General features: G+C 43.4%; 4 protein-coding genes across 7 annotated transcripts in view; 2 read left to right on the forward strand and 2 right to left on the reverse strand.

Annotated features, from left to right (window-relative positions):
* The window catches only part of kmt2bb (lysine (K)-specific methyltransferase 2Bb), a 28,444-nt gene extending 13,159 nt beyond the window's left edge, over positions 1 to 15,285 (reverse strand). The window contains exons 1-24 of one of the 2 annotated variants that reach the window (XM_017426543.3): positions 14,924 to 15,285; positions 12,874 to 12,952; positions 9,159 to 12,716; positions 8,900 to 9,081; positions 8,269 to 8,388; positions 7,890 to 8,076; positions 7,434 to 7,665; positions 7,279 to 7,346; positions 6,908 to 7,165; positions 6,670 to 6,776; positions 6,397 to 6,522; positions 5,827 to 5,940; positions 5,555 to 5,701; positions 4,799 to 4,891; positions 4,604 to 4,721; positions 4,384 to 4,497; positions 3,738 to 3,922; positions 3,271 to 3,372; positions 1,458 to 1,568; positions 1,172 to 1,248; positions 817 to 1,034; positions 603 to 706; positions 375 to 512; positions 4 to 162 (exon numbers count right to left, since the gene is read on the reverse strand). In XM_017426543.3, coding sequence (XP_017282032.1) covers positions 4 to 162; positions 375 to 512; positions 603 to 706; positions 817 to 1,034; positions 1,172 to 1,248; positions 1,458 to 1,568; positions 3,271 to 3,372; positions 3,738 to 3,922; positions 4,384 to 4,497; positions 4,604 to 4,721; positions 4,799 to 4,891; positions 5,555 to 5,701; positions 5,827 to 5,940; positions 6,397 to 6,522; positions 6,670 to 6,776; positions 6,908 to 7,165; positions 7,279 to 7,346; positions 7,434 to 7,665; positions 7,890 to 8,076; positions 8,269 to 8,388; positions 8,900 to 9,081; positions 9,159 to 12,716; positions 12,874 to 12,952; positions 14,924 to 15,229 — 6,903 coding nt within the window. In that variant the 5' untranslated portion in view covers positions 15,230 to 15,285. Of the gene's footprint in view, positions 1 to 3; positions 163 to 374; positions 513 to 602; positions 707 to 816; positions 1,035 to 1,171; positions 1,249 to 1,457; positions 1,569 to 3,270; positions 3,373 to 3,737; positions 3,923 to 4,383; positions 4,498 to 4,603; positions 4,722 to 4,798; positions 4,892 to 5,554; positions 5,702 to 5,826; positions 5,941 to 6,396; positions 6,523 to 6,669; positions 6,777 to 6,907; positions 7,166 to 7,278; positions 7,347 to 7,433; positions 7,666 to 7,889; positions 8,077 to 8,268; positions 8,389 to 8,899; positions 9,082 to 9,152; positions 12,717 to 12,873; positions 12,953 to 14,923 lie in introns of both variants that reach the window. The other variant, XM_017426542.3, reaches the window with a different exon arrangement.
* A 595-nt stretch (positions 15,286 to 15,880) lies between these two features.
* psenen (presenilin enhancer, gamma-secretase subunit) lies at positions 15,881 to 17,700 on the forward strand. Of its 2 annotated transcripts, none has more exons than XM_017426473.3 (4): positions 15,881 to 16,028; positions 16,422 to 16,503; positions 16,776 to 16,880; positions 17,193 to 17,700. In XM_017426473.3, exons 2-4 carry the CDS (start codon positions 16,443 to 16,445, stop codon positions 17,330 to 17,332), a joined length of 306 nt encoding a protein of 101 aa, XP_017281962.1. In that variant the 5' UTR covers positions 15,881 to 16,028; positions 16,422 to 16,442; the 3' UTR covers positions 17,333 to 17,700. The 2 variants fall into 2 exon arrangements, with proteins under 2 accessions (XP_017281962.1, XP_017281963.1); XM_017426474.3 differs by having other exon boundaries at positions 15,913 to 16,028; positions 16,425 to 16,503.
* A 3,268-nt stretch (positions 17,701 to 20,968) lies between these two features.
* Positions 20,969 to 23,174, forward strand: hspb6 (heat shock protein, alpha-crystallin-related, b6). The gene is made up of 4 exons (XM_017426432.3): positions 20,969 to 21,126; positions 21,210 to 21,367; positions 22,386 to 22,508; positions 22,611 to 23,174. Exons 2-4 carry the CDS (start codon positions 21,212 to 21,214, stop codon positions 22,767 to 22,769), a joined length of 438 nt encoding a protein of 145 aa, XP_017281921.1. The 5' UTR covers positions 20,969 to 21,126; positions 21,210 to 21,211; the 3' UTR covers positions 22,770 to 23,174.
* On the reverse strand, positions 22,923 to 27,198 carry proser3 (proline and serine rich 3). 2 transcript variants are annotated; one of them, XM_017426430.3, is made up of 13 exons: positions 26,836 to 27,198; positions 26,639 to 26,747; positions 26,287 to 26,543; positions 26,062 to 26,210; positions 25,866 to 25,927; positions 25,556 to 25,641; positions 25,349 to 25,467; positions 25,031 to 25,263; positions 24,458 to 24,936; positions 24,227 to 24,371; positions 23,847 to 24,009; positions 23,409 to 23,490; positions 22,923 to 23,259 (listed from the first exon to the last, which is right to left on the reverse strand). In XM_017426430.3, the coding sequence occupies exons 1-13, from the start codon at positions 26,844 to 26,846 to the stop codon at positions 23,208 to 23,210; spliced, it is 1,947 nt and encodes a 648-aa protein (XP_017281919.1). In that variant the 5' UTR covers positions 26,847 to 27,198; the 3' UTR covers positions 22,923 to 23,207. The 2 variants fall into 2 exon arrangements, with proteins under 2 accessions (XP_017281919.1, XP_017281918.1); XM_017426429.3 differs by having other exon boundaries at positions 25,031 to 25,266; positions 26,836 to 27,197.
* Positions 27,199 to 27,250: the final 52 nt, after the last annotated feature.

Raw genomic sequence — 27,250 nt, forward strand, 5'->3', positions numbered from 1 at the left:
TACCCTGCCGCTGATGAGATGCTGGTGTTTGTAGCAGTAGACCTTTTTATCATCCTGGAACACGCACTGCCGGGAGCGGGCGCACATGAAGTGGTAGTTACTTTGACAAGAAGTCAAACAGCAGCCCACGGTGGCGCCCGTCTGATTACAGCGTTCGCATCGCTGGTGAGATTGGGAAAGGAAACGCTGAGTCGAGGAAATTAAGGAACAGCAATCGAGTACAAGAATTGAAACCTGAGTAAAATCTTCTTTATGGTTACCTAAGACTTCATCACTTAATGTGGCATAAAGTAGCTGGTTGTAATTTAAAGTCTAATTCCTAATATTAGCGTAAATGAGTTGGATTTAATGACTAAAAATCAATGTGAACCAACCATCAGGCGCCCCCTTGTGACAGCGCTGTGGACGTGCAGCAGAGAGCCATTGTCTTCCTCAAACACCTCTGCGGACCACAGGCAGCAGTTGATGTGCGCCCACTCATTCTGACCCAGGTACAGCAGCCTGCCAGCCTCCTATGGAGCAACACAGGAAGTGCACAGAGTTACTGATGAAGACTTCTGCAGGCAGCGCCGACAGCTGCTCTCGTTTAGCTTATTTCTTACATTGGGTTTCAGGTCTCCGTATTTTTGGCACAGAGAGCACTGCCGTTCATCATCTTTAGTCCATCCAGTGTCTAGATCAGCTTTTGAGAGCCTGCCACTCTTCCCTATAAAACATGACACTCGTAAAAATTTAAAGACCGCCACTAAGGAAAAAAATACATTTTAGAACACCAGCTTTGCCGTATATACTTTCTTTTTTAACTGACAGCGTTACCTTTGACTTTGAGAGGCCTGCTGGTTTTAAAATGATTCCAGCTTGTTGGATCTCCTGACATCGGAGACACTGCCTCTTCCTCCTTTATGTCGAGGCTTTGTCCGTTGTCCTCCTGCAGGAGACCCAACGGAGGCCTGGACGAGAGCTCCTTCCTCTCCTGCCACTGGGCGTAAACATGCTCCGTCGTGGGAGGATAGACGGCCTGGGACAGCATCCCCCTGAAAGAAGGAAGGGACCAGTAAAAAAAAATGCTGATATTTGGTAATGCTGTAAAGGAACGCAACTATTTCTGTAACACAAATACGTCCGATAAATGCTTCATTCACACAAGGAATAAAAAGCAAGCTTTACTCACATGGGCAAGCCTTTAGTCAAAATGTTCCACAGCTTTGGGTCCTGGCCGTTGAACCAGTTAAATACCTCTTCAAGGAGCTACAGGAGGAAAAAAATAATAATTAAAAATCACATTAATTACAAACAGCAACTTGCATTTATTTCTAAAACAGTTGATTTTAAATTGTAGCTTTAATGACAACTGCCAAAACAAAGACGAGTGACTTTAAAAAGTCTACCCTGCGGGATTTAAGGGGTAAGTGAAGGGAATAATTCGGCCCCCTTCACCCTTTTTGATTGTACTGCACCTTTAAGTAGTACGAGCGGGCCAGGGCAGTGGGTCTTTGCTCGTCTGGAAGGTGGTCTTCTAGCTCAAGTCTCCTTCGCACCACCTGAACCACGTCTTCATGGAACATTTTCTATTAAAAAAAAAAAAAAAAATAGAGCGAAGTTACAGACATTAATTTCCCCTTTATGTACAAAAGATAACTAGAGGCACTGTTGAAAGTATAAACACACTAATGTTGGGGGAGAATATTTCAAGCATGCTGCGTAATTTCTTCCTTTTAAAGTACATTCATGATCACAATAAGCTGAGTATAAAATAAGAGCACAGGTACAGACAACATCTAACGAACAGCACAATATATTATACATTGTCATTATTTATTTACCAAAAAACTACGCCAATTAAAGCATTCCTTGAAGAAATGCATATCGCCTGCCGGCTTTCAGGGCAGAGTTTAAAACTAAGATCATCTTATTTAGAGAAATGATGGCGTTACAACCATTGAAAATAAAATTAAGCGCCATTTCATTCGATGTTACATAATCTTACATCAACTCACATAATCTTTTAGTGCTTGGAGTGTATATTGAGGATGACTCTCAGCTACGTGCGCACCAAATTTTAGATCAATATATGGAAAACTGACCGAGTTACAGCTGTTATCGTGAAAGCTAAAGCCGATCAGCTGTGTTGAGCTGGGTTGATGCCAAAACTTCGTCAATTATAGACGTACAGCCAATAATAAATGAGTCCAGTGGTTTAGGAATAAATGTAGCTAACAAACAGGGATGACTTCAACAGTCAATGCCAAGGTTGTCAGCAAAAAATGGCATAATGTGTTTTGCTCAAACACACGAAGTTCGTTCCGAAGGTTAACGGCAAAGTTTACACACAGATATCATCGAATCAGATGTAAGTCAGGAATCAGTCTCAGCTGCTGCCACACCCAATTTAAGCTTAATATCTAAAAAACTAGTTCAAGATAATTTTGTGCTGACTAAGATTGATTAGCTGTGGCAGCCATCTTGAATTAGGCTGACTTCAAAAGTTAAATCAGATGTAGCTGTCAACCTAACGATTACTTTCTGAGCGTTTCAAGAAAATGCGTTCTGCGTTTTGTGGGACACGGGCAAAAATGTTGCAGGAGCAGTGCGTGAAAAACTAATCATTCCCTCACTTCTTCCATAAAGAACACCAAAACTAAGTAATACGGCTAACCACAGTTACTCAATAAAAGCAGGCATTTTGGCAGCTTATTAGGTTTCAAGTTGAGGAAGAAAAATTTACACGCTCATTTTACCGGAACTTCTCAGTAAACACCAAGGTTAAGTTGTGAAAAGTTCCGATAAATTGTTACCATAAAAAAACAAAAACAAAGGAGGCATCCATTTGCTTCAGTTAGTTTATGAAATCTTTCAGGTTGGCGATATATGCTGAGAAAAGCAGAAAGGAGAACGTGGGAACACAGCTCTGATTTGCAACATTCTATCTAAACAAACCACAAGTCATGGGGGGTTTGTTGGGTTTTTTTTTTGCCAAAGGACACTTTTTATTCATTAAGTCGACCACACATTCTTTCAAACTATGCAACAAGACGGTTATCCAAAAAAAAAAAAAAAAATTAAAAAAGCAACAAATTTACCAAAGAATGACTGAAAAAGAAAATATTGTGGCAGTTCTCCTGTTAAATTCCAGTCCGTGAAATCCCATGTCCAAATTCTTAAAAGTGCAAAAAAATAAAATCACTGCAATATTTTCTTTTAGTTTTTAAATTAGATTAACAAATGAAACCGTTGGAAGTCATGACAAATAAAAGGTTGCTCTGTGCTCACCAGTGACGTATACAGGCCTTTGTCAAACTTCTTGCCGACAGCTCGGAGGTCACAGGCCGGCTGCCCGCCCAGTCCACTGTCGGGATCCATCAGCTTCTCACACTAAACAGAAACCATGTGGTTTTATATGACGTGGCTTCATATATATATATAAGTTTCAGGACTATTGCATATCACCTAACTAACAGGGATGTGTATTTTAGGCAAAAGCGCTCGTCGAATTTGTCCGGTAATGATTAGATTTTTCTTTGAATATTCAAATTAACGCAGATCCAGGAGAGGAGTGGGCAATAGGTGTTTTGTCAAAACAACGCATTATTTGGAAACAGCTGGCCTATTCATAAATCATTGCCCATCCATGCTAAAGAAACACCTGGATTAAATGTTACTTAAATGCATCAATATAGAGCTGTCTCATTTACCACATGATATATGGATTTTATTCAAACAAAAAGGAGATGAACTACCTGTGAGCACGTCACAAGGTGCTGGGTGAGGGTGGAGGAGAGGAGGCAAGCCAGCACCTTCTCCACCCCCGCCCGGAGCTCGATGTAGAGCAGCTCCCTCCAGGCGCTGGGCTGCGTCACGCTGCATGGGCGACATGAGTACACCACGCTCTCCGGCAGGCTGGACAGGATCTCGTACAGCTCATCTGAAAGGAGTTTGCAGGTAAAACAAAAATTAGACCGTTTGTTTGTGTTTATGTGCTTTTTTTTTTCCTCAGCAGCAAAGCTAAAAGGAAACCTAAAATCAAAGCTGGAAAAAGTTTTTGCACTATTACCGTATTTTCCGCACTATAAGGCGCACTGGATTATAAGACGCATTAAGTGAAACAAAACAGCCCCCTCTTTTCTGAGAATACTGCACTGACGTAAGCATCACATATAAACGCCTACAGTGGGCGCAACACTACAAAGAGCAACTATAACTGAGCCTTGATGCTTCAAGCGAGCAGCTTTGTACTAAAACGTAACGACTTCTTACATATATGAGGTGCTCCGGATTATAAGGAGCACTGTTGTTTTTTGAGAAAATTGAAGGCTTTTAGGTGCGCCTTATAATCCTGAAAATAAGGTACTAAACACTAAAATGTGACGCCACAAAGAAACTCACCGGTCAGATCCTCACACTTGGCATGTACCCAGTGGTTACACGTGCCACACTGCATCATCTGACTGTCATAGTCATTGTCTTCGTAACACTTGAAACAAATCGGACAGTAATTACCTAAAAAGGATATAAAGACACATTTAGCCACGACACAAGTAATGCTGGTTAATAAAGAAGGAATGCAGAATGCGAATGAATCATCAAGGCTGCAGTCTCCCCTCACCCTGGTCATAGAGTTTGGAGCAGTCTGGACAGAGGCCTTTGTCGTGGTTCCAGTCTGTGTCCCAAGTTTTCCCCGGCGTGACGCTGCAGCTTTTGCACCTGATGCACGTCATGCAAACCTGTAGAGAAACACGTTACTAGGAGAACCAAACAGGAACGCATAATGTATTGTAATAATGTTTTTTTGGAATCATACCCAGGATTTCCTCTTCTTGGGCTGCTTTGGATAATTTGGTCCCAAGCAGGAAGCATGGTAACAGTTCTGGCAGCGTTCACACTCCAATAAAGGCTGAGAGAAGAAATGGGACAAAAATAAAAGCGACACGTGAATTACAGACGCTATAAAGCTGTTTGCATACTCCACGAGAGGTCACAAAGTCAGCTCTCATTCGGGTAGCAGCTTCGTTCACCCCTTCCTGACACAAGGCCCAGACTGAACTTCCTCTCACAGAGGTTTGCGCCAAGTATTGTGTGATTGGTCTAAAGTTGTTGTTGGCGTGTTTATGCGGAAAAGCCGGTGAGCTTTAATGGAGTCATTTTGCTTCCGCTGCTCCGCTGAGAAGCAGCGGGCCGAGGCTGTTAGAACATACAGCCATCTTTACGACTGTTCCAGCAAAACGTAGAAACCTATGACCTTAAAAAGACCGCGCAGAGACACAGGAGGCTCTTTACGGCTGTGGTAACCTGGAGGAAGAGCGCCTCGCCGGGCAGCGCAAGGACATGTTCTCTTCGTTTGCTCACGGCGTACACTGTCTCAGTCGGTTTGAAGAAAAAGAAACCCGTTTTAAGGCTGTAGGAGGAGGGAGGAGCTTCCCGGGAGTTCTGAGACGAGTGTCTCGCGGACTATGAAGAGCGTGCGTGAAAACGAACGTCTCTGCGAACCGTCTCCTTACGGAGTATGACGGAGCCTCAAGGCAACGAGACGAACCAGGTCAGGATTATCTGTGCGTACCTTAGAGAGCTTGTTTTTTCTGCCGCACACATGACAGAACTTGCAGCGTCTGCAGCACCAGTTTTCTTTGTTCTCCTCGGACGGGCGCTCGGCAGGTTCGAGACAGAACTGGTGGAAGGGTTCACAGCACACTTGGCAGAACAACATCTGTGCAAAGACAAAGACATAATAACGCTAACCTTTAAACATCAGGACACAGTGACTTACCAAAACAAACTGAGAGTTTACTGATGGAAAAGTTAGCAAAAAAGCAGAAAGCACTGAGCGCTCACCTCATGCTGCCCTTTACTGGCACAAAGGAAGCAAACGAGGGGAGGCATGAGAGGCGCAGAGGTCAGTATACTTAAACCCCCCATATTCCAGACGTTCTCCAAGGTGCAGTCCTCCTGAAGATGAGACAGCAGACAAAACCGATCACAGAACAGCACAGTCTACAAACCGAGACAGAACCTCAGGTGAGTGCCTTTTTGGTTGTGTTGTTGCTGTGGTGGTGAAAGAATCACTGAAATGTTTTGATTTGCAAAACTGTTAAGACTATTTACAGTTTGTTTTAAAGCGGAGTCTATCTGCGAAGAATAACTACAACAGCAGATCGGATAAAAACACCTCCACTGACCTCTACAGGGCAAAAAAGTGTATAGAACCTAAATCATCATGTGAGGTTGTGTGTTTTTCTCGTGTGCGACTTGAGCGGGATAAATCTTTAAAAAAGCAAATGTATGAAGCTTTCTTATTTTTTTTAAATAGCTGAACTAAACAATCTTCTGCTTTTTTGGCCTCCTAAATATATAAAAAGAAAAGTATCCAAGGTTGTTCGGATCACACAGAAAATGACGGCCCACCTTGAAGTCGACCCTGATTTTGTGAGTGGGTTTAGAAGACTCGACCTCTCGCTGCTCGAACCCGTGAGCCAGGGCGGCGAGGACGCTGGGAGGAGTCTGCTCCAAGGGGCTCTGAGACGGAAGAACCTGAGAGACAGATGTTTGAGCGTGTTTAGCAATAACCACAGCGTGTCGCAGAAACACTGCAGACCTTTCTGAAAAATCTGTCACTAAGGTGAGTTCTGTAGTCCATCTAAAGAGGAAAAATAAAAATAAGAAAATCAAATGACCCACCTTCTCAGATTTCCGTCGACCCTGCGGAACCCGGTGAGAACTGGATTTGCGATGCCTGACCTCATCGTCTGAGAAGTCTTCCAAGAATCCATCCAGAGACACAAAGTCTTCACAACAAGAGGAAAACATTTTGTTATTCCTACTAACATAAAATATCTTACATGTGAAGAAATGTGGTTTTATAAAGTGATGGCTTTAAAACAACTGGAGTGATTCCTCTCCAAACGGTAAAAATTACCCTGATTGAAGCGGGATCCGGCACCCCGCCTCCTCGCCGGTGATGCAGAACTCGAGAAGGTTTTCTCGTCCAGGTCGGAGTCGTAGTCCACCAGGTCGAAATAAACCCGAGGCTTCACCACGCGCTTGGGCTGCTTCCTGACCGACGGGCTGTTGCCGTCTGTAAGGGGACCAGATGGCGAGTCCCCGGCACCGTCGTTCCCTTCGTCGTTACTAGAATGACCCCCGCTGAGAGACGACCGCCTACGCTTCGTGGACCCTAGGAAGGGAAGAAGGCGGAACTGTTAAAATGGTTTCGTAGCTGAACACTGAAACATTAGAGAAAAGGCACGGCGACATGATGGTTTAAAGCTAAAGAGGAATAAAAAATACCTTTTGGTACTGTTCTGCCGCTAAGTCTGCGTGCCTTCCTCTCTTCGATTTGATCACATCTCTTATACCTTGTGGTTAAAACAAAAAAAAGAAAGAAAAGTTACCTCTGAACACTGCGCAGTACAATCCATCATACAATGATCAGGTGAACTTACACACAGCACTGCCGCTTGGTGTTGGGACCGCCAAACTTGGGCTTGTCGAGGCAGTTTATGCACTTGCCACAGTCGTCTTCGTGGTTGCAGCCTTTGCACACTCCACACCTCCGAGAGCGGTACCCAAACGGCCCGAGTCCTTTCCGCTTCATGAAATTCGATGGCTTCTTGGACTTTGTCGCCTTCGGATCTGACAACCCCGGGCTGTCGGACTCAGACGGGGATCCGATGTCTGCAGGAACGAACGTATACGACAGGAATGAGAAACTAAGACTGATCAGTTAGCCAGACTTTTTGTGCAAATCATTAAAGCTCGTTTTTTATGCATTCTTGCTCACATCGAAACAGTAACAGTTAGGAAACAGTTTACACCAATGCTTACATTCATACATTCACATTTCACGAGATTTCAAGAAAGCAAACGCAGGTAAACTTATCAACCACTGCCGTGACAACCTTGAGCGACAGCCGACGGGGAAATGCCCGATCTCTCGTGCAGAGGCAAGGCGCTCAATCTGGGAATGTCGTCGGGGACCAAGGCCCGAGGCTGCCCCAGCACCACGGAGGCAGCGCGACACACGTGCTTGATGCGTGGGCCCCCGGCTCTGCGGAACTCCTGGCACAGTGGGGAGATGAGCTGTGGCTGCAGGGGGACCAAAAAAAAAAAACACTTTTACAGACTGTTATTTTTCATTTTAATTCAAGTTAACGCTCATTCATTTCAGCCTGCTGGACCTTTTTTTCTGGGATTTGGTAAAAACAAGATTTCAAGTCGGATCAATGCCCCCACCCCCCCACCCCCCAATCACGGGGCGTATTGATTCCAACCACTCACTTGTCCTTGAAGTGGCTCTGTCTTGATGGGAACCTCGGGATGAAGCTGTATCCTCTGCTTCCTCCTTTGTCTCTTTGAGGACATGTCTTGCGACCTGGCTCCGGCTGGGCCAGACAACATCTGCAAGGGCGACAGCCAAAACAAGGCGTCAGCTTAAGCCAGAGAAAAACATCTTGTGCATTTCATACCTTTACAACAGGTACTGATGCACAGTGAACAAGCATTAATGGAAAGAACCACAAATGCCTGTTTAATAAAGCAGGTGGAGCAGATCCTCACCTATTTTCCTGATTTAATGTTATCAATCCCAGCAAAAGGACCAAAGCATGTAGTTTGTTTTAATATTCTAACTTTAATTCCTTAGTTACAGACTAAAAAAAATAATAATAAAAATAAATAACCCTTCTTCAAAGAGCTGAAGTTGTTTTTAAGTGTTAAAATCGTGCTCCATTTTTTCCTGACTACAGAAACAGAAAGAAAAATCAACTTTTTTTTTTAGCGTTCAAAGTCAAGTCTCCCTCGTGAACGTGTGTCATTCTGGTGTGCCGTCTTCGCTCCCCCGCTGAATAACATGATCAGGCATCCATGCAAACAACCACGAGGAATAAACTTCTAAGGTTTTTGACCTTACCCCAGAGGACTTGAGCTGCTTCTGCTGGTCAATTTTAATGAGCTGGACCTTGGCTTTCCTGAGGAGGTTCAACATTCTTTTATTCGCCCCAGTGAGGCGCGACCTTTGTGGCGCTCCTTTCTCTAAAGACACAAGATGGACGCCCTCGCCCGCGGCTGACTTCCGTACTGGCCGCAGCTCTTCTGTAAATCAAAAACCAGCTATTGTCATTTGTTCACAGCTGCATTAGAGACATATCTGCTGTTTGTCGTACCTTTACCTGAGTTCAGCTGGGCGGCGTTTCTTCCCGCCACACCTTCCTGCTGGGTTCGTTGCAATGTGAGAATGTTGGAGTTGGACGCCCGGACGCACACAGAGACCTTCCTCACCACTCCGGGAGAATCGAGGTCTTCGATCTTGAGCTTGGACTTGTCCTTTTCCGTGCTCGTATCCCGCTGTCTCAGGCTGATGCTCATGACCTCGTCGTCCAGCCCTTCCGCCAAATCGACGGGAGGCGGAGCGGGTTTGCTCACGGGCTCAGCCTCGAGTGCGGTTCTGCTCTTCGGAAGGCCCAGGTGCGGCTTCTTCAGCCTCTGGTAAATTTTGAGGTGAGCCGCTTGCTTGGTGAACTTGGGCAGACTTTTCTTTTTCAGAGCGTCGAGGTCCAGCGGTGGTTCGGGAGTTTTCTCCACCGCCGCAGACAGAAACAGATTCTCACATTTTCTCTCCGGGGTTTTGTCCAGTGTATACGCCTCCTCGCTAGAGTCCTCTGCAAGGTGCCACTTGAAGCTCGAGTTATTCAGAAGGGGCTCCTTCTTTTCACCTTTGCCGGATTTTCTCTCAGAAAATGGGCTCTCCGGCAGATCCAGGTTGTCGTCCAGGTCCTGAGCTGAAAACACGTCCACGTCTAGCTGAGCCTCACTCAGAATATCCTCCTCATCCATGGAAAAGATGGGGGATATGGCCCTTTCCGCTTCTTCGTCTCGCCTCTTGACCGGACGGAACGGCAGGCCCAGCTGCAAGCCCTTTTTCGGGGAGTTCCTCCGAGGCAGCACGGACATGCCGGCGTCATCCATGAACCTCTGCGGGGTCTTGATAACTCGCGAGGACCTAGCGCTCACAACGGGCATGATGAAGTGCTTGATGTTTTTGACAAACTTCGACTTACCGGGCTGGGTGCTGACCACGTCCGGTTGCCCCGAGTCCACCGGGGTGTCTGCCGCTTCCTGCTTCAAACTCCCTTTCTCCAGTCCCATTTCCATCAGCGTAGAAATGATTTTAGACGGTGACTTGGACCCCTTAGGCCCAAGAAACTGAAGACCCGATTGCTTCTTTTTGTACTTTTTCTGTACTCCCATGAGTCTGCAGTCCGGATACGATGCGGGAGCTGCCAGTGAGCTGGCCTCGTCATCGCCGGCCTCACTGATGCTTTGACCTTCGGGTAATGCAAGCGGAGCAAACTTCCCGTCTCGGCCTCTGTGCCTGTGTTTTGAGCGCGGCCCGATTAAGATTTTGCGCCTCTTTTTTACCTTTTTGCCGGATTTCTTGAATGTTTTCAAAACGCCGTCTTGACTGGCGTCTTGACTGGCGTTGTGACTTTCCGACACCACTGACAGCTGACTGTCAATTAACTGCATGTCCGGTTCCTCTTTAACTAGTGGCTGCCTCTGCTCTTCTTCCACTGACACAGTGTCCTGCTGGTGCTGCTGGGCCTCTGGCGCATCTTCCTGTGGCGTGCACTCTTTTGGCTCTGTCTGACTTACTTCCGTGTCTAAAGGCTGAGCAACGTCCTTTTGAACAGGCTCTACGTCACTCGAATCGACAGCAGCAGGAGTCGTGTCCACCGTCGTGTCGGGAGAAACAGCCGCTGCCTTCTTTTGCACGGACTTCTTTTTCCTTAGTTTGTTATTCCTAGGTTTTCTAGGTCTGGAAGGCACAGGTAAGGGTTTGGCCTCTTCAGTCCGTGGTTCTACTTCTTTCTCGTCCTCTTGCAGACAAACTTCGCCCGGCGGCTGCGCAGGTTCGTCGGTAATCTTTAGGCTGTCCTTCTCGAGAACTTCAGAGGAGTTTACAGTGGTCACCTGCGGCGGCTCCTCGGCCAGCAGGGGACAAGTGTTTGTGGGAAGAGCTTGTGAGGTGGAATCTTCCGCTGGGACCTGAGAAGAAACTTCGACTTGCACCTGCGGAGCCTCTTCCTCCTGGGCGCTGTTCCTTAACCGTCGTTTCTGAGTCGTCACTGGCTTCTGGCTGGCAGGCTTTGTTTGTGGCGAATCAAGACTTGCCGTCCGTCTCCTCAGTTTCCGTGTAGGTGTGGCCTCAGCGTCCAGAGAAGATGACTTCTCCTCGGGCGCGTCGACCGGGTCTTTCAGGACGTCCTCTTTCGCTTCGGGCGCGGGGCTAACTTGCTGGATCAAAAACGACGGCTTTGAGCTTTTATGTTTACCAGGCGAGGAGACCTTCTTGATCTGAAGCGGCGGTACAACCTTCCCACAGTCGGTTTTAGTGACTTCTTGAGTGGGTGTCTCTGGCGTGGGTTCTACTTCAGCTTGCACCTGTGAATTAGAATTTTCCAAGTCAGCGCTGTTTTGGAGATCCTTCTCAACGCTTGTCATATTTTCCTGCAAGTCTGAGTTCTCCTTTTTTGATTTTTTACCCGGTCCTTTTATATTCCTGCTGACGCCGGCATCACTTGGAGGAGGCTGATCCACTTCGCTCACAGTCTCCGTTGGTACCTCAGGAGCATTTTCAGCCCCCGGAGACTGGTCTTCTCCTTTCACTAACGCTAAAGTCCAGATATATTTTCTTCGCTTTTTCTTTCGAGACGAAGCCTTCCCGCTGGCCTGCGGATCATATTTAGGGTTTTTGATCTTTATTAACTTCAGGCTCTGGACCCTCATCTCCTCATTTTTAAAAGGCGAAACATCGCTGTTTTTTACAGCTGAATTATCGGGCTCCGTGGACGACGAGCCTTGGCTTTCTGGCACTGAAACGTCTTTATTTAGCCTCTTGCTTTGCCTCCGCCTCCCTCTCCCGGCTAACGGTTTGGCCTCGACTTTATCTGAAACTTTTGACGTGGACTCTGCCGGAACAGTAGCAGTTTTACTCAGACTTTCAGTTTCAGGTACACTGTCCGTGCCTGTTTTAGGGACCGAGTTGGTAACTCTGTTGCTCCGACGCGTTGCTCGTTTAACCGCAGGACCCTGAGACGCCACCGCTTTCTTTTTCTTTACTTCCTTTGCATTCGGTTTTGGCTCTACAGAGCCACCGTCCTTTCCAGTGTCAGTCAGCTTTTTCTCACTGGATTTTTGGTCGTCGACCACAACTTTGGCAGTAGTCTGGCTGACAGGTTTTGCAGCGGTCACAGCAGACCTCCCGCGCCTCTGTGTAGGTATGGTCGCCGCTCCTTTATCCTCCGCGCCTTGCTCCTCCACGAACGCTTCCGTTTTTAATTTGATGTGAGCACTTAAAATCTGGTCGTCCTGAATGTCCTTAACCACGGGCAGGTCCTGCACTTCTTCTTTCGTCTTCAATGCTTTTGCTGATTTCTTCTGAGGCTCCTTTATGGTTTTAACTTTCTTTTTGGCCACTAACTTTATGGTAATCCTCGGTGCCGCTGCTGCTGCCGCCGCCACTGAAGCTCTGCTTTTAGCCGGCTGTCGATCCGTCGTGTTTTTTCCTTTCAAAGTTTTTGCTGGCTTTGTTTCAGGAGCTACGCTGTGCGTTTCTTCCGCAGCTTTAACATCTTGAACAGGATCGGGGGGAACAGCTGCATCCTTCACTGGCATTTTATGCGGCGGCTTCTCACTTTTTCGTTTAGATTTCGTGTTGACAGCATCACCTGTGAAGCAAATGATATCACATTAGATGTACTAAAAATAGTATTTAAAAACTTATCTTTTATACAGCGTTTCATTCCTTAAGCCAGCTGTTAACTTGAGTGTTGTTTGTGCAGTTCGTCGAATATCTCATGGGATGAAATTACAGCTGTGTTTTACCTTTGGAAGAAATTTGTTGTGTCGTCACAGTTTCCGCTGAGCCTTTTTTCTCAGCTTCAAATCCTTGGAAATCATCACCCTGAGAGAAAAAAAAAAAGACAGAATGCAATTAATGTTTGAACCCACTTAACAAACGCAGATAAAAAAAATGAAAGTCAAAGTTATTAAACTACAATTATGACTGTTGCAAAGACCAAGTAAAACTGTCCTGAATGAACATAGATGCTTTTTTTCTGAAGGTTCCTACTAAAGAATGGAATAATGTGAAGCATTATGCAGATTTAATTAGCAAAGATAATCAAACAGTATTTCAGGTGTTCAATCAGTGATACTAGAGTATACCCTTTTTTTTTTTTATTTTATTCAGATTGTCTGTCTTGTAATGTAACAAAACACCAATAACGTCTGCATTAGCCACAACCAAAACAAGCAACCAGTTGTTGATTCTAATAAATTAAGGATGTCGATGATTATGTTTGTGGTATTCATATATACACAATTACATGTTTATAGTAATAATGAAAGCCAAATAATGCAAAAAAAAGAGGGGAATATTGTCTTAACTCACCAAATCTAAAAGCAAATCAGACACGAACAGTAAAAACAGCCCTACACTGCACAGCTACTTTCCCAGATGTGGTACACGTACATACAGCTGCAGACAACAACATTAGCACTGTACACAGAAATAAAGTCACGCTACGTGACAATCCCATTTCTAAAATCGCTGCCACTTGTTTTGCGAGAAGCACTTTCAGTCGGCGTATCTGACCATTGCAGCTGCAGAGGTCTCAGGTCTGAACAAAAAGCATCAACAGCTGGGACACCTGCCGTTACATGGAGAATGTATAGATACTACAGTGAAACGTGTTTTTATTCTGCTGTGTTGAGATCAGCACTGAAGGAAAACAGATTTTTTTTTAAATTTAAGAAATGCTTTATTGTAATCAAATATTTCTAATGAGCGTGTATAGTGCAGTAATAACCACTCTGCATGCCAGGATGCACCAGGAAGCCACTCTCTTTGGGATCCTAACATAGATTATTTGCTATCTCATGCAAGTTCAGAACTTTGAGATTCGTAAGGATATTATCGGATGAATGAATGGTTCCGAAAAGTGACAGAAAGCTGCAGGGAAGTGCGATCAACTGCGGCTCCCTCCAGCCGGCCGTCCTCCCCGTAGCTGGAGCAGCTGGAAACCCGCACTCAGAGCTCATCTGTTCGTGAATGAGGACCAGCAGACGCCGGCGATTATGTGTGTGTGAGAGTGTGTGACATTTCAAACTTTAGGAGTGCGCAGCTAGCTCCGGCACACACACACTCGCAGCACCATTTAAACCTGCCCGTGTTTGCTAACGCGGGCTAACAGTTAGCCGTCCCATTCTCGCGAAAACCCTTCAGTCACTCCCGAGCGCAAAGAGAGGCTTGAAAAAGCCACCGGTTATTAAAAACAATGAGCTCCCCGAGACCCTCCACTCGGCGCCGATCATCAGATCTGGACCCGCTCGGGCGAAGCAGTCGTCTCCGGAGGTACGACAACACAAACTGTTAGCGGCTAGTGCGGTGTGGAGCCTTTCCCCTCTTTGTGTTGGCTATTAGCAGCAGGCTAGCTGATCTCCTGGCCCTGTAACGAGTGGGCCGTACAGGAAAATAATTGCGGCGCATGTTTACAAATGAGCATTTTAGCTTTCTGGCTTTTTAAAAATAATAATAATAATTGCAGCGGTTAACCACGTTTCACCTTTAAATATTTTAGACGCCCCCTTTGTGCAATTGAAAACACAGCGCTAATGTAGCTCAAAGCAGCTTTAAATGTCTTTAAGTAACATTTATTGTTACGACTCTTCATTAAATGTAATGGGAAGCCGAACGGTGTTAGCTTAAGTTAACATGTTAAGCTAACGCTAGCTAGTCGGGATGTTGACATTTCTCCATGGCACTAACCAGTCACACTGCCGTGTAGAGCACTTATTCGCGCGCTAAATTAACACATAAAATGACAGAATTACACATAAAAATGCTAAATATTGGTTCGGAATGATACCCTACCTCCTCGCTTCCACTAGAGCTATAACCAGCCTGACCAAGGATCTTGTGGCTTGCCTCAATCCCAAGTAAGCGCAAGTGAGACTGGTCTTCGTTCAACGAAGGACCCAGGTTTGCGGGCCTTGGCCCTCCGGTAGTCACATCATCAGCCTCTGAGCTTGATCGCCCGAGTTGCCATCGCTTCTCAGAACGCAAACGACTGCGCGATGACCAAGGCCGACCGGGGAAACGACCTCTGGCCGTAGCGGTTCCACCTTGGCCTCCTACGGCAGCCGCGGTTGCTGATCCGCATCCCGCTGCCGCCATCATTGCTTCAACAACAACACACCGTCGGCTAGCAGTTCGAGGAGAGACAAGAGGGAAGGCGCGAGATGGGAGGGGGGGAGCCGCGGTGGCGCATGGGAAAGTGAGTTTTCTTTTTGTCTTTCGGAGAAAGGTCACAAGGTTAGAGCAGTCTGAGTTTTAGTTTAGGTATGCGTTACATAATTATTACGGAAATATTTATATTTTGTAATGTAAGTTGTATTGTTACACCAGACGAGTTTTTAACCATTGCAGTGCAGTGGATGGCAGTGTGCATTTTTGATTTCTGATTCCACGAGAACAAGCTATTAAGGGAAAAACTAATTAGCAGATTTAATTAAGCTAATTTTCATCCTAAATGCAATTACAGCTAAAATAATTACGAATAATTAACTACACACTGTAGTAATATGTAAGTAACAGTAAAGGGGGAAACTGTTTTGATTTATTTGTTTGTTTATGCTCTGTTGCTTTGCTTCCTTTTTTAAATATTTTTTTTGTCTTCAAATGAGATTAATAAATAAGGCTTACTTACGCATATTATTACTCTATAATTTCGTTCATCTATAGGCCTCATTTTAATGTAATTATGTATTTCTAATGACACAACAAACAAGAAATCCTTATTTTGTGTTATATCATTGTCGGTACGCTAGAGGGCAGTAGTCGGTGTAGGATGGCGTGTGATTTCAAGCACAATCTAAAAAGACGATGAAGAAAAAAGAGAAGGAGTAGGCGGAAGTCTTTCAATTGTTTATCGATTGTAGTTATTTTTCTTGTGTGGCAGTCAGAGTAACAGTGCCAGGTATGTTATCACACTAATGTATAACATTCTTTCTTGTAGGAAGTACCGATAAATCACTTCCCCCAGAATCTGGGAGCCTCCTGCCGCTCGGAGCAGCTGGAACAATCAGCGCTGTAATGCTAAGCTAAATAAATGCTAACGTTAGCCCGAAGTGAAGTGAATTTTGAGTCACCTGACTAAATGGATTAGGGAGAGGTTGTTGTGTTGTTTTAACAACTTTTGTTTGATAGAAGTACTTCGCTTAAGTCAACCCAAAATCAAAAGTTAGTCATGTTTAGAACACAAAGGAACCCTGCGTTATCTTTTTTTTTTCTAGTTTTATGTTTGTGCTAGCTCCATCAAAATCCTTCTGGTTCTGAAAATGTCTTTGATACTTTATTTATTTTTTTGCAGCAGTGTTCCTGCAAGTTAACGATGAACCTGGAACGACTTCCCAACGAGGAGAAACTCACCCTTTGTAGAAAGTATTACTTAGGTGAGACGATCATCTAAAATAAATACATTTTTCTTTCACTACTTGGCTTGTAAATACTACATACATGTAAGCAATGAAAAAGTAGTGATCTACATAGTTTTGTTTTGTTTTTCTATTTAAAGGGTTAATGTAGTCATTCTATAAAGACAGCATGAGTTGATTACACATACTCAAAATGAGCCTTTAATAAAGCCTGGGCGATATTTAGATGAGTTGGTTACCATCGTTTGAGTGTTTCTGTCAATAACTTAAGTTTTTCCCCTTTTTGTCAGGTGGTTTTGCCTGTCTTCCGTTCTTGTGGCTCGTGAACGTCGTTTGGTTTTTTAAAGAGGCCTTTGTGAAGCCAACCTACACAGAACAGACACAGATTAAAACATGTGAGTGTCAAACTTTTATCACAGTTCTTGTACAGTGTTTAGATGGGGGGGGGGAAACCCAAAAGTGACCACCAGAAATTCATTGAGTTAGTATGTAAGAGTCTCCCTTTGGGAAAGTACTGCAGTATAATCAGTTTGTTTTAAGTGGAATGAAGTATTTTAGCTCTAACTGGTGCAAAGCGTAGCTTTTAATTCTGTAAACAATCATGTGGGATGGAAGTGTATCCTAGATAAGTGATGGGTTGTTTTGTTTTGTTTTTTAGAGTACGTTTAAATTTTCCATCTTTGCTGTCTTTTGTGTTTGTTTTGCAGATGTAAAGCGGTCAGCTCTGGGGCTGTTGTTATGGGTCACGGTACTGACGACGTGGATAACCATCTATCAGCACTTCAGAGCGCAGTGGGGGGAGGTGGGGGATTACCTGTCTTTTACCATCCCGCTGGGCACTCCTTGAGATGTTCTTCAAAGACACGTCTTTGACTCACAGCTAATGATCCACTGTCACGGACCAAAGAGTTTCACTTCAGCTCAAGTGAAAAAATGTCGGTCCTTTTGTAATCACTAAGATCTTTAAAGCTTTGCTATGTAACTGAAACAAATCTTTTGCTTTTGTTTGTGTTTTTTTTCCAGACGTATCTGTATTCTTTGTCTATAGAGTAGGCCAATACAGAATGTGACGATAATGATGCTGGATGTGCATTTAGTTTGTTCAAGTTTTTACTTTTTTTTTTTTTGTCTTCTAAAATTGTCGATAAAGTGTGATTGTTCATGCCACATTCTTTTCTCTTGGTATTGATGAATAAAAACCCTTTCAAGCTACAATGTGTTTTAATCCTTGTACAAAATGCCATGTGTTAAGTCTGTTTTTTTTGCCCACATTTATGTATCATAAATCTCTTTGACTCTATTAGCCGTGCAGCCTGGAGTTCTGAAAAAATTGGGGTGTTGTGTAAAATGTAAATAAAAACAGAATGCAGTGATATGCAAATCTCACTGGAACATGGTAGACATATCAAATGTTTTAAAAATGTACAATTTTGGGAGGGAAAGAAGAAGGTAATTTTTAATTTTTATGGCAGTAATTCATCTCAGAAAGGACAGCAAAAATAGGCTGAGGATCACCAGTCTGCAATAACATTGGAACAATTTCAGAATGATGTTTTTGAATGGAAACTGGAAAGACTGAATATCCCATCATCTAGAGTTCATAATATCATCAAACGATTTCAAGAATCTGAAGAAATCCCTGAGCTCAAAGGACGAGGCTGAAAGTCAATATTTGATGCTCGTGATCTTTGGGCCCTCAGGGGGCGCTGCGTTAAAAACAGGTTTGGGTCTGATTCTGTTCTGGACATCACTACATGAGCTCAGTGATGGGCAGATGAAGCTTTCCAGCCAATTGCTCAACAGCTCCATCTGCTGATCAAATGTTTGAGACAAATAATGAAAAATATGAGCTCACAGTCAAAATCTTACAATTATACAATATTTAAATTGGATTCTAAGGTATTGGAACAACAACTATAGCTTTTAATGTAATACATTTTTAGTAGTTAGGAAAGTGCAACTGTAAGAATGGACACATATATAATGTGTGTGTGTATAATTTTGTGTTTTTATATAATTCCTCCTGCCTTGTTGACATGACATTTAAGATGCTGGGCGAACATAAAAACTTATGACAAATACAAGAGGTTTTTTAAACTTTGTAATTAGTTCTGCGCTGACTTGAGCGTGTTTGACTGATTTATGTTTTGTTGTACCTTACCAGTGGCGTCAGCTGTTTGTATTGTGCTACTCTGCTGCGTTTAATTAATTAATTATTCATTTAATTTTCAAGTCTTGATAAGAAAACTTCACAAAGGGGTGGTTAAAAGTCAAAAGTTAAGACACGTGTTTCAGCTTCTCGAATGACCCCCCCTCACACACACACACACACTTGTTTCTGATGTCTGGGATTCTTTTTGGAAAATCCAGATGCTGTATGTGCTCTATACTAAAGAGTGAATGGTCCATTCAGTCTGTTATCACCTCTCAATTCAAAAGCCAGCTTCTCTGATGGTATGGGGGTGCTTTGGTGTTGAAGGCATGGGCAGCTTACACATCTGGAAAGGCACCATCAAAGCAGAAAAGTATATGCAGGTTTCAGAACAATATGTGATCCTATCCAGACTTCTTTTTTCAGGGAAGGCCTTGCATATTTCAGCAAGACAATGCTAAACCTCACATTGCATCCATTCCAACAGCATGGCTTTGCAAATCATTACATTGTTTTTATTTATATTCAACACAATATCCCAACTTGTTCAGAATTGGGGTTGTGTACTTTTGTTCTATTTCTGCCATGTAAATTCCTCATCTGTTACACGCCGCACAAAGTCCAGACAACCAGTGGCGCCTGTTATGAAACCCAATAACTTAATCCTTCCAAATGTCCCCATCATCGTGTATGAGTCAGAGCATAATCAGTGCCAATTTTAGACACAAATGAAGTGACAGGTTTAGCGTTGCTAACAGGGGAAACATGTGCACATACCTGCTGCATTTACCGCAGTGTGACTTGAACAGGAAGTATCAGCACACTGGGTGCTTTTCACAGTTCAGGGCACCATCTCATAAATGTCATTTCTGCACCATTTTATTACTAAAATTCTAATTTATTGATAAATGAAGTAGGTACTGCTCCTTTTACATGATTAGGTTAATTAAAACATAATTAGCATAACTTGAAGGAATGCATCTTATGTTGAGAAATGACAAAATTGTAGTTGTTTTGGAAACCTTAAAATGATCTTACTGTCCAATATCACAACATGCCACACTCAGAATATGTATGGTGAATGACTCTCAGCTACTACCACATCAAGTTTTACCTCAATATTTGTAATATTGACTGAGTTATAGCCATTTTTGTGTTCGCTTATGTCAACTAACTGTGGTACACATCGTGAATTGAACTGACTTCAGAAGTAAAACAGTTGTAGATGCTCATCCAGTGATCACTTTCTGAAAGTTTCTTTATAGTCTGTCCAGTAGATCATAAGATATTTTGCTAACAGACAAACAGGGTTAAATCCAACATTAAATGCTGAAGTTTTAAGCAAAGATCTTACGCAATGAGTAGCACTTGGAGTATGTGTTGTAAATGACTTTCAGATAAACCAGTGCCAAACTATAGTTCAGTATCTTTACAACGGACTCAATTATAGCCATTCTTGTGTTTTCAAAGGTGAGTTAGCTTTGGCAGCCATTTTAAATTGGGTGGGCTCCAAAAGTTAATCAGTTCTATATGTATATTAAATGATTCTTTCCTGAAAGTTTCATTAATATACGCCCTGTGGTGCAATAGATATTTTGGTAACAGACAAGTGTAGACTCCATATAGTTGATGGTAAAATTTTAATCAAAGATCTTGCCCGATCTGTTTGCGCTCAAAATATGTGTTGGGGGTCAGTCTCAACTACTACCACATCAAATTTGAGCTCAGTGGCTGTAACACTGACTGAGTTACAGCCATTTTGGTGTTCTTTGATGTCAGCTAGCTGCAGTGGCCATCTTGAATAAGGCTGACCCCAAAGGTTCATGAGCTGTAGATGTTTATCCAACGACCACTCCCTGCAAGTTTCAATAAAATTCACTCAGTGGTTCACGAGATATTGTAATAACAGGCACGGGCAAAGACATTATTCTCGGTCCTCGCCTTTCAGGGGCCGGCCTGTAACGACAGATGACATCATGTTTGTGGCAGCGAGTGCTCTTGCATGTGTTTACATCGTCTCCGTTTCCAGAGTCTGGCATCAGCTCCGTGTCTGAACTTATTTTTTGGGGGACAGTTCATAACAACCCAACTAAAGCGTTAAGCCAATAACAGCTCTGATAATTATACGCGAATAACAAGTTTACGTTCGTGTCATCGACCTAGTGGTATCAACAGGTTTCAGAGCTGCAGAATGGCTCAGAAATACGATAATTACCCATAAGCCCCTCACTCACCCCACACCCCCACACCCCTGACAGCTGAGTCATTCCCAAACCTGCACTCCTCTGTACATGCCAGAACCCCCCCTCCAAGGGGACAAACTTTAGGACATAACAGAGGCAAGGTGTCCCCGGAATGAATTGCCAAGTCATTATGTAACTGCAGTTTTAAAAGCAGAGACAGTGACAGTCAGCAGTGTCCAAAACCTCTCTGAGGGCAGAGTCGTTCCTCACACCCCGCCGAGCCTCGTCCACGACAGCAAGCAGGAGGTAAGCTGCCTCGTGCCACTTGTCTCCGATTGCTCAGCTGCAGTCTGCTGAAGCCTCCTTCCTCTTGTGTTTCTCGTGATTAGAAATGGACTTCATCGTGCCACCCACTGTGTTGACCGCCGGCATCCCCTGGGAGAAGGTCGTAGCACCTCTGATCCCTCGTCTGAACGGGACGTATGGTTATTATAGCTGGTCACCGTCGTTACTGATGCCAGAGAACAACAATGGCAGCTCTGCAGAGGTAGGTCACTCATTTGACCCAGGGGAGGCCGAAGCTGGCGTCCAATTTGGAAGTTAGGTAAAGGACTAGTTCACTTTTTTAAGTCTATGAATATTGTAGTCCAGATGTGAACTTTTTAAGTACTGTGGCTTTTTAAATTGGACGTATTCTAATGTGAGGAAAAAATGCTTTATATTTCTACCCTTATTAGGACTATGCATTGACTTCTATCCATTTCTGTAGCCTGACCCTGACCCTAAAACTAACCATTACCAGGACATACCCAACCATAACTTGAACTCAGTTCACAGCTTAGCCTAGGACTGGGCTTTGGTTCCCAAAAGGACTACTGACAAGGTAGGTGTGTATATCAAAAAAGGTAATAAAAACCAGATGTACACACATACATGTTTGTTTAACTTTCCCAAATGGAATATCACAGATCAGAGACGTGTTTTAAAGAATCTGTGTGTAGCAAAGGACAATTCAGTCTAGGTTTGAACTTTCTAAGTATTGTGGGTTTTTAAAAATTTGATCTGTTCTAATGTGGCAAAGAGTGTGAAAAATACAAAAACAAATTAGTGTTTTATTTTTATTTATTTATTTAACTTTCACAAACAAAATAACATTTTCAGAAATTCAGCCTCGGTTTGAGCTTTCAAAGTTTAGCGGTTTTTAAACTGGACCTGACCTCAGATGGCCTCGATGCCAAAAGACTGTTCACATCTGCTCTTTATAGCGCTCACAAATTAAACAAAGATGTAAGAAATTCCAAACTGTTATAAAGCATCTGTATTCAATGTCCAGTATTTTAGATCAGGATGTTTTTTTTAGAAATGTTTTTTAAATTTTGAACTGGAGCTGATTTAAGGTGGCCCAAATGTCAAAAAATCAGCGGAACAGAAATGAAATACAGCAAGATTACAATAAAATGTGACCAATATGTTTTCTCTTTTTAAGGGGCGGTAATTGCAGTGTTACAGAGGTTTTATTTCTACAGGAATCTGTTTTATCATTCGGACTTGCTGTGTGTTGGCAGGTCTCCTGTGATGACAGTGGATTTATGGTTCACGTTGATGTAAAGCATTTCAAACCAGAGGACCTGCAGGTCAAAGTGGTGGGAGACTTTGTAGAAGTGCAAGGAAAACACGAAGAACAAAAGGTTTGTGTGCCGCCAGGAACACCGATGACTTCCTTCCAGTTTATTTAGAACAACTACGACCCGAGTCGGCTTCTAAGCTTGTCTTAAATCCTCTGTTGTCAGAAAGACGGTACGGGCTTCACGTCGATGCAGTTTAACCGCCGTTACCGAATCCCGAAGGGAGTGGACGTCTTGGCTCTGGAGTCAGCCGTCTCCCCGGATGGCATTCTTGTCATATCTGCTCCGATGCTGCAAACTGAAAATACCAGAGCCCCAACCTAACTCTGAGGTCTGAGCCATCTTTACCATATAAGAAAAGAAACGAAGAGAAGCCTTTATAAACGCACACACAAGACAGAAACAGCAATAACACCAGGCTCCTTCACTCACATAACACACCTCGTGTGCTTAAACACACATTTTGTTTTAATCCTGGCACTGTTCTGATATTCCCTGCTCTTTGTGGTTTGTATATACCGCTCAGCTCTCATCAGTCTGACAGCCTTTCAAGGAACTACCCTTTGTAAATATTCTGTGTTTATAGTTTGAACTGTTTTTTTATTTAGAGCAACTTGTGTAAATGCACTGTAATGTGATTGGATTTATTATTGCGCACAGACATGCTGTGTCTCCAATTTATTAATGTGGAAATCAGATACGAATAAACTTTATTTCTTTACAAAATAAGATTAATAAAAGACAAGAGTGACTTTCATTTGTTCAAGTAACTGGTTGCTCCTCCAGGAATTCATTCAGCTTCACGTCCACTTCACTAAAAAAAAAAAAAAAAAAAAAAAAAAAAGATTATTGTAGGTAGTGTTTTTAAATTAAAGTCTAAAAATCATAAAATAAAAATGACAGATTTTTCTATAAAATTGTGTAGACAGATTATACCATTTATAGCATTATTTATAAATGTACCTGATCTGATTTTTGACCCATTTTCTCTGTTGGCGAAGAACTTGTAGAAGAGGATCGTCTTCAAACTCCTTCTCATCAGAATCTGACACAAAACGACATTGTGTAGAAAGAACACACAGATGTTTTTAGCAAATACTTACAGAAGACCATGACAAGTCATTACTCCGATACAGCAACAAGCAGTGGGGAAATATTAGCATCGAATAAAGATATTTTATTTTAGGTTTTCCAGGTCTGTGACAAAACCAGTAAACATTAAAGGCCTAGCATTCCTTGAAGGCCCACAGTTTTAGACCGAAATCAGCTTGTGCTGAGAAATGACAAAGTTGTAGCCATTTAGGTCAAACCTTGAAAATAAAGTTATGCGTGATTTCATGCGATTGTGCAGGATGTGATGCTCAGTATGTGTTGAGGGTGACTCTTCAGCCATTAGCTCACCTTCAGCTTCTTGAAGCAGTTGTGAAATGACTTCCAGAGAGCTGTGTGAAGGAAGTGGGGGTTGTGAGGAAGAGGAGATTGAGTGAGGGAGAGAAGCTGAGGACGCAGGGATCTTCTGAGGTGGGGATGAAGCCGCTGGAGGAAACAAAACTTCTGAAACCACCTGTTAAAGACAAGTGAGAAAACTTGCTATGGTGAATCCAGATCGTTTGTATTCTAGCCACCACCATTCTTAGTATCATTTTCAGCAGACAGATTGAGTTCTGGCCATGTGAAAAACATTTAAAGCGAGCCGAAAATGAACTGCAAACAACCAGATATAAAACTGTGTTTACAATGGCGGAAGTGTGAAAAACTGCTGAGCTTGAACGTGTACAGACCTGTCCTAAAGCAGTGTGGACTGGAGACGCTGATGGCTCATGATCACTGGTGCAGCTTTTAGTGGAAAACGTCTGGCTTCCTTCCCGTTGATGCTGCTCTTTTAATGATGCAGCCTTTTTTGGAAGATTCTGATGTGAAGAACTCCTGTTTGAATAAAAGATGATCACTATCCAGAGTATGTTTGGATTTAGACTTGATTATTGTACCTTATTCATGTTTCAGTGCATCACCTTTGTGATTTTCTCTGCTGTCTGGTGGGCAGGGCAGTCTTCTGTCGTGACTCTAAGTCCTTCTTGTTCTTCTCAGGCACTTTTTGGTGACTGTGCACCTCTGCCTCTACCGTTGCATGTGGTGAGGAGTTCATATGTTCTCCACTGATGATACCCGATGAGCCTTCGGGGATTTGGGTTTTCTTATGGACAACTTTAGTTTGAGGTTGGTCTAACCTCTTTGAAAAGATTTGTGTCTCTTTATTATGAGATAACTGGACGGGGCAGGGGAGGATGTCACAGAGTAAATGCATGTGAGCAGGAACATGAGTAAGAGTCTGAGACACCGAAGAGCCGGAGGCAATGCCAGCCGGGAAGGGTGGAGGACATGGAGATGAGTCAAACAGTCTGTGGGACTCTCTGGTTTCCGGTTGGGGAGCTGCGATGTGTAGATGAGCATCTCTTTGCGGGAACTGGGGAGGGTGTGAGCTCTGCTGTTCCTACAGGTTATGCGAGAAGAAAAAAAAGACATGCATGAGTTAGGATGTAAATCTGCACTTAACAAAAAATAGTATCATGCAGTTTGATTCCAACCTTGTAAGGTTGTCTGCTGGCTGAAGGTTGGATTAAACTCGGGGCCTGCCAGTTGAAAGCAGCATCGTGATAACTGGTACGTTGCACAGACTGGGACAACTCCCTGGCCTGCTCCATTTTTCTCCTTAAACGCCACTGGAACAAAATGTCCTCCTCTGGACGTGTTGGAGGTACCAGAGCAGGGATGGCAGTTTTTTGGGAGGATAAAACATGAACAGAGTCTGAAATGGCATCTGCTGTAAAGAGATCTTAGTGTCAAGTCCGGAAAAAGAAGCAGTCTTTCACAACATCATAAAAAAAGTTGTGGTATTTACTCACCAGCAGTTGGTTTGATCATAATAGGAATCAAAGGTTGTCGCACTGGTTCGTCAACTGTAACCGGAGAGGAAAAATCTGAGCATCCCAGGCCGTCTGAGCTGACAGGGATAGACCCATCACTGCGAATACAGCCACCATTAGAAACTTGACAGGCTCATTTTAACTCAAGGGAGGTTTACACTTAATCTGACTTGCTGGGTTACTTACCCTCTGAGAAGAAGGCTGCTGGCCCTTTCCTGAAGGGGTAGGATTTCTGTGTCATCAAACTCACCCTGAGAAGTGTCAGACACAACCTGAGAAGCATACGGTGACAATCCATTATTACAATACACAAAGAATTAAAAAAATTAAGTAATGGCTTTTGTATTCTTTTGATATGTTTAAAAAATAAACCTACATTTGAGATAAATGTATACATGTTTTGCTAACAAGGCACCTATATTTCATTTGGTGTGGAAAAACAACGCAGCAGGTTATACTGTGGCTAACATCCAGTAAACACTCAAAACACACTCACACTGAGGGATCTGTCATGTTGATGCTGTCCAGCTGGGCTGTAACTGGTAGGATCATGAACATCTTTGAGAAGTAGGATACGTCAAGGAATTAGAAAAACACTTGCAGACAGTTCATCACAGAGATGCTACAAAACTCCTGAGCTTGTAACAATTAATGTTCTATACAAATAAATACAGTAGTAAGTGAAAATATACCTTTGCCTACTGCTTTAGTTGGAGTTGAACTGTGGACGGATGAGTGTGACATCCACCAAAAAGGCATCTGTTCTTCTTCATTGGCAGACGCCATCTGTTGGCGTTCCTCTCGACTCCGAGGCTGACCGTGGCGAAAACGTTCCACGTACCTGTAACAGAAAAAGGTTAACACTTTGTGATCCAAAATAACCAACCTCTTACATAAAATAACATCAGCAGATATACTTTGCTAGCACTGAATCGTCCTGAACTCCTGAAGAAAGGGTCTCGGATCGAGCAGACGGTTTGCGCTCCAACACGTCGGGAGAGGCAGTGCTGCTGTCAGGAGAGGATCCACGGTCGAAGGAGGGCCAGGTCTCTGTGAAAACAGTTTGCCCTTCAGCAATGGGGAAACCATCGTCACGATTCTCATACAACTGTTGGGTTTCCCGGCTGCGAGAGCGAAGCTGTTGGCTGGAGCTGGCGCGAACAGGACTCAGAGTCTGCAAAAAGAAACAACAAGCGACAGGTTTCAGGTAACAGAAAAAACCCCAAAAAGCATCAGTTGAGTTAAGCATTGGGTGCAAGGCTGACATACAGTTTTCTTCTCTTTCTTTGACAGGGATTGCTTGCGGGATGGATGGTAGTGTGCCCTCCTCACAGTTGATGCAGATGGGAAAGGATTCTGCCTTGTGAATACTGGCCCACTAAAACAACAACACAACTGTAACTACTGTAGTAGAACAGGAGTAACTATTGTTTAAAGTAGTATAAAAGCTATTCATAAGATCTTACCTGGATTTCATAGCAACATCAGAACATCAGAGATGATGCATCAATAAGCAGTAGTTAAAATATAGAGAATAGGCTCTCTGATACCTGATCCTAAGTAATCAATTACACCTGGACTTGGTTATCAACTGGCCTTGTTGAGTTACCATGGAGCAAACGTCAAGCGCCACAAAATGCCTTTTAAATGACAACCTACACAACTACAGTAGGCAAGTTTAATAGCCATTTAACCTAAACCTCTCACCTTGAAGCAGAGAATATTCTTCATTACCTATCTAACTTTAACTACAAAAGAACAATCGATGAACCCAGAAGAGAGTAGCGATATACGTCGACGGTTGTTTACGGCACTACTAACTAACAGCCAATGGAAACCTACGCATAATTGATGAGCGTAACAGATGTCCAATCACAGACC

This window comes from Kryptolebias marmoratus, linkage group LG16 (assembly GCF_001649575.2).
Source record: "Kryptolebias marmoratus isolate JLee-2015 linkage group LG16, ASM164957v2, whole genome shotgun sequence".
Lineage (NCBI taxonomy): Eukaryota > Metazoa > Chordata > Actinopteri > Cyprinodontiformes > Rivulidae > Kryptolebias > Kryptolebias marmoratus.

Excerpts from the sequence above, each read along its gene's own strand:
- psenen (XM_017426473.3), top strand. The coding sequence starts at position 16,443 with ATGAACCTGGAACGACTTCCCAACGAGGAGAAACTCACCCTTTGTAGA. Across the intron at positions 16,504-16,775 it reads TTGTAGAAAGTATTACTTAG|GTGGTTTTGCCTGTCTTCCG; the intron begins GTGAGACGATCA and ends CCTTTTTGTCAG. Across the intron at positions 16,881-17,192 it reads ACAGACACAGATTAAAACAT|ATGTAAAGCGGTCAGCTCTG; the intron begins GTGAGTGTCAAA and ends TTTGTTTTGCAG.
- hspb6 (XM_017426432.3), top strand. The coding sequence starts at position 21,212 with ATGGACTTCATCGTGCCACCCACTGTGTTGACCGCCGGCATCCCCTGG. Across the intron at positions 21,368-22,385 it reads ACAATGGCAGCTCTGCAGAG|GTCTCCTGTGATGACAGTGG; the intron begins GTAGGTCACTCA and ends GTGTGTTGGCAG. Across the intron at positions 22,509-22,610 it reads GAAAACACGAAGAACAAAAG|AAAGACGGTACGGGCTTCAC; the intron begins GTTTGTGTGCCG and ends CTCTGTTGTCAG.
- proser3 (XM_017426429.3), bottom strand. Across the intron at positions 25,928-26,061 it reads AACTAAAGCAGTAGGCAAAG|ATGTTCATGATCCTACCAGT; the intron begins GTATATTTTCAC and ends TACTTCTCAAAG. Across the intron at positions 25,642-25,865 it reads AACATGACAGATCCCTCAGT|GTTGTGTCTGACACTTCTCA; the intron begins GTGAGTGTGTTT and ends TATGCTTCTCAG.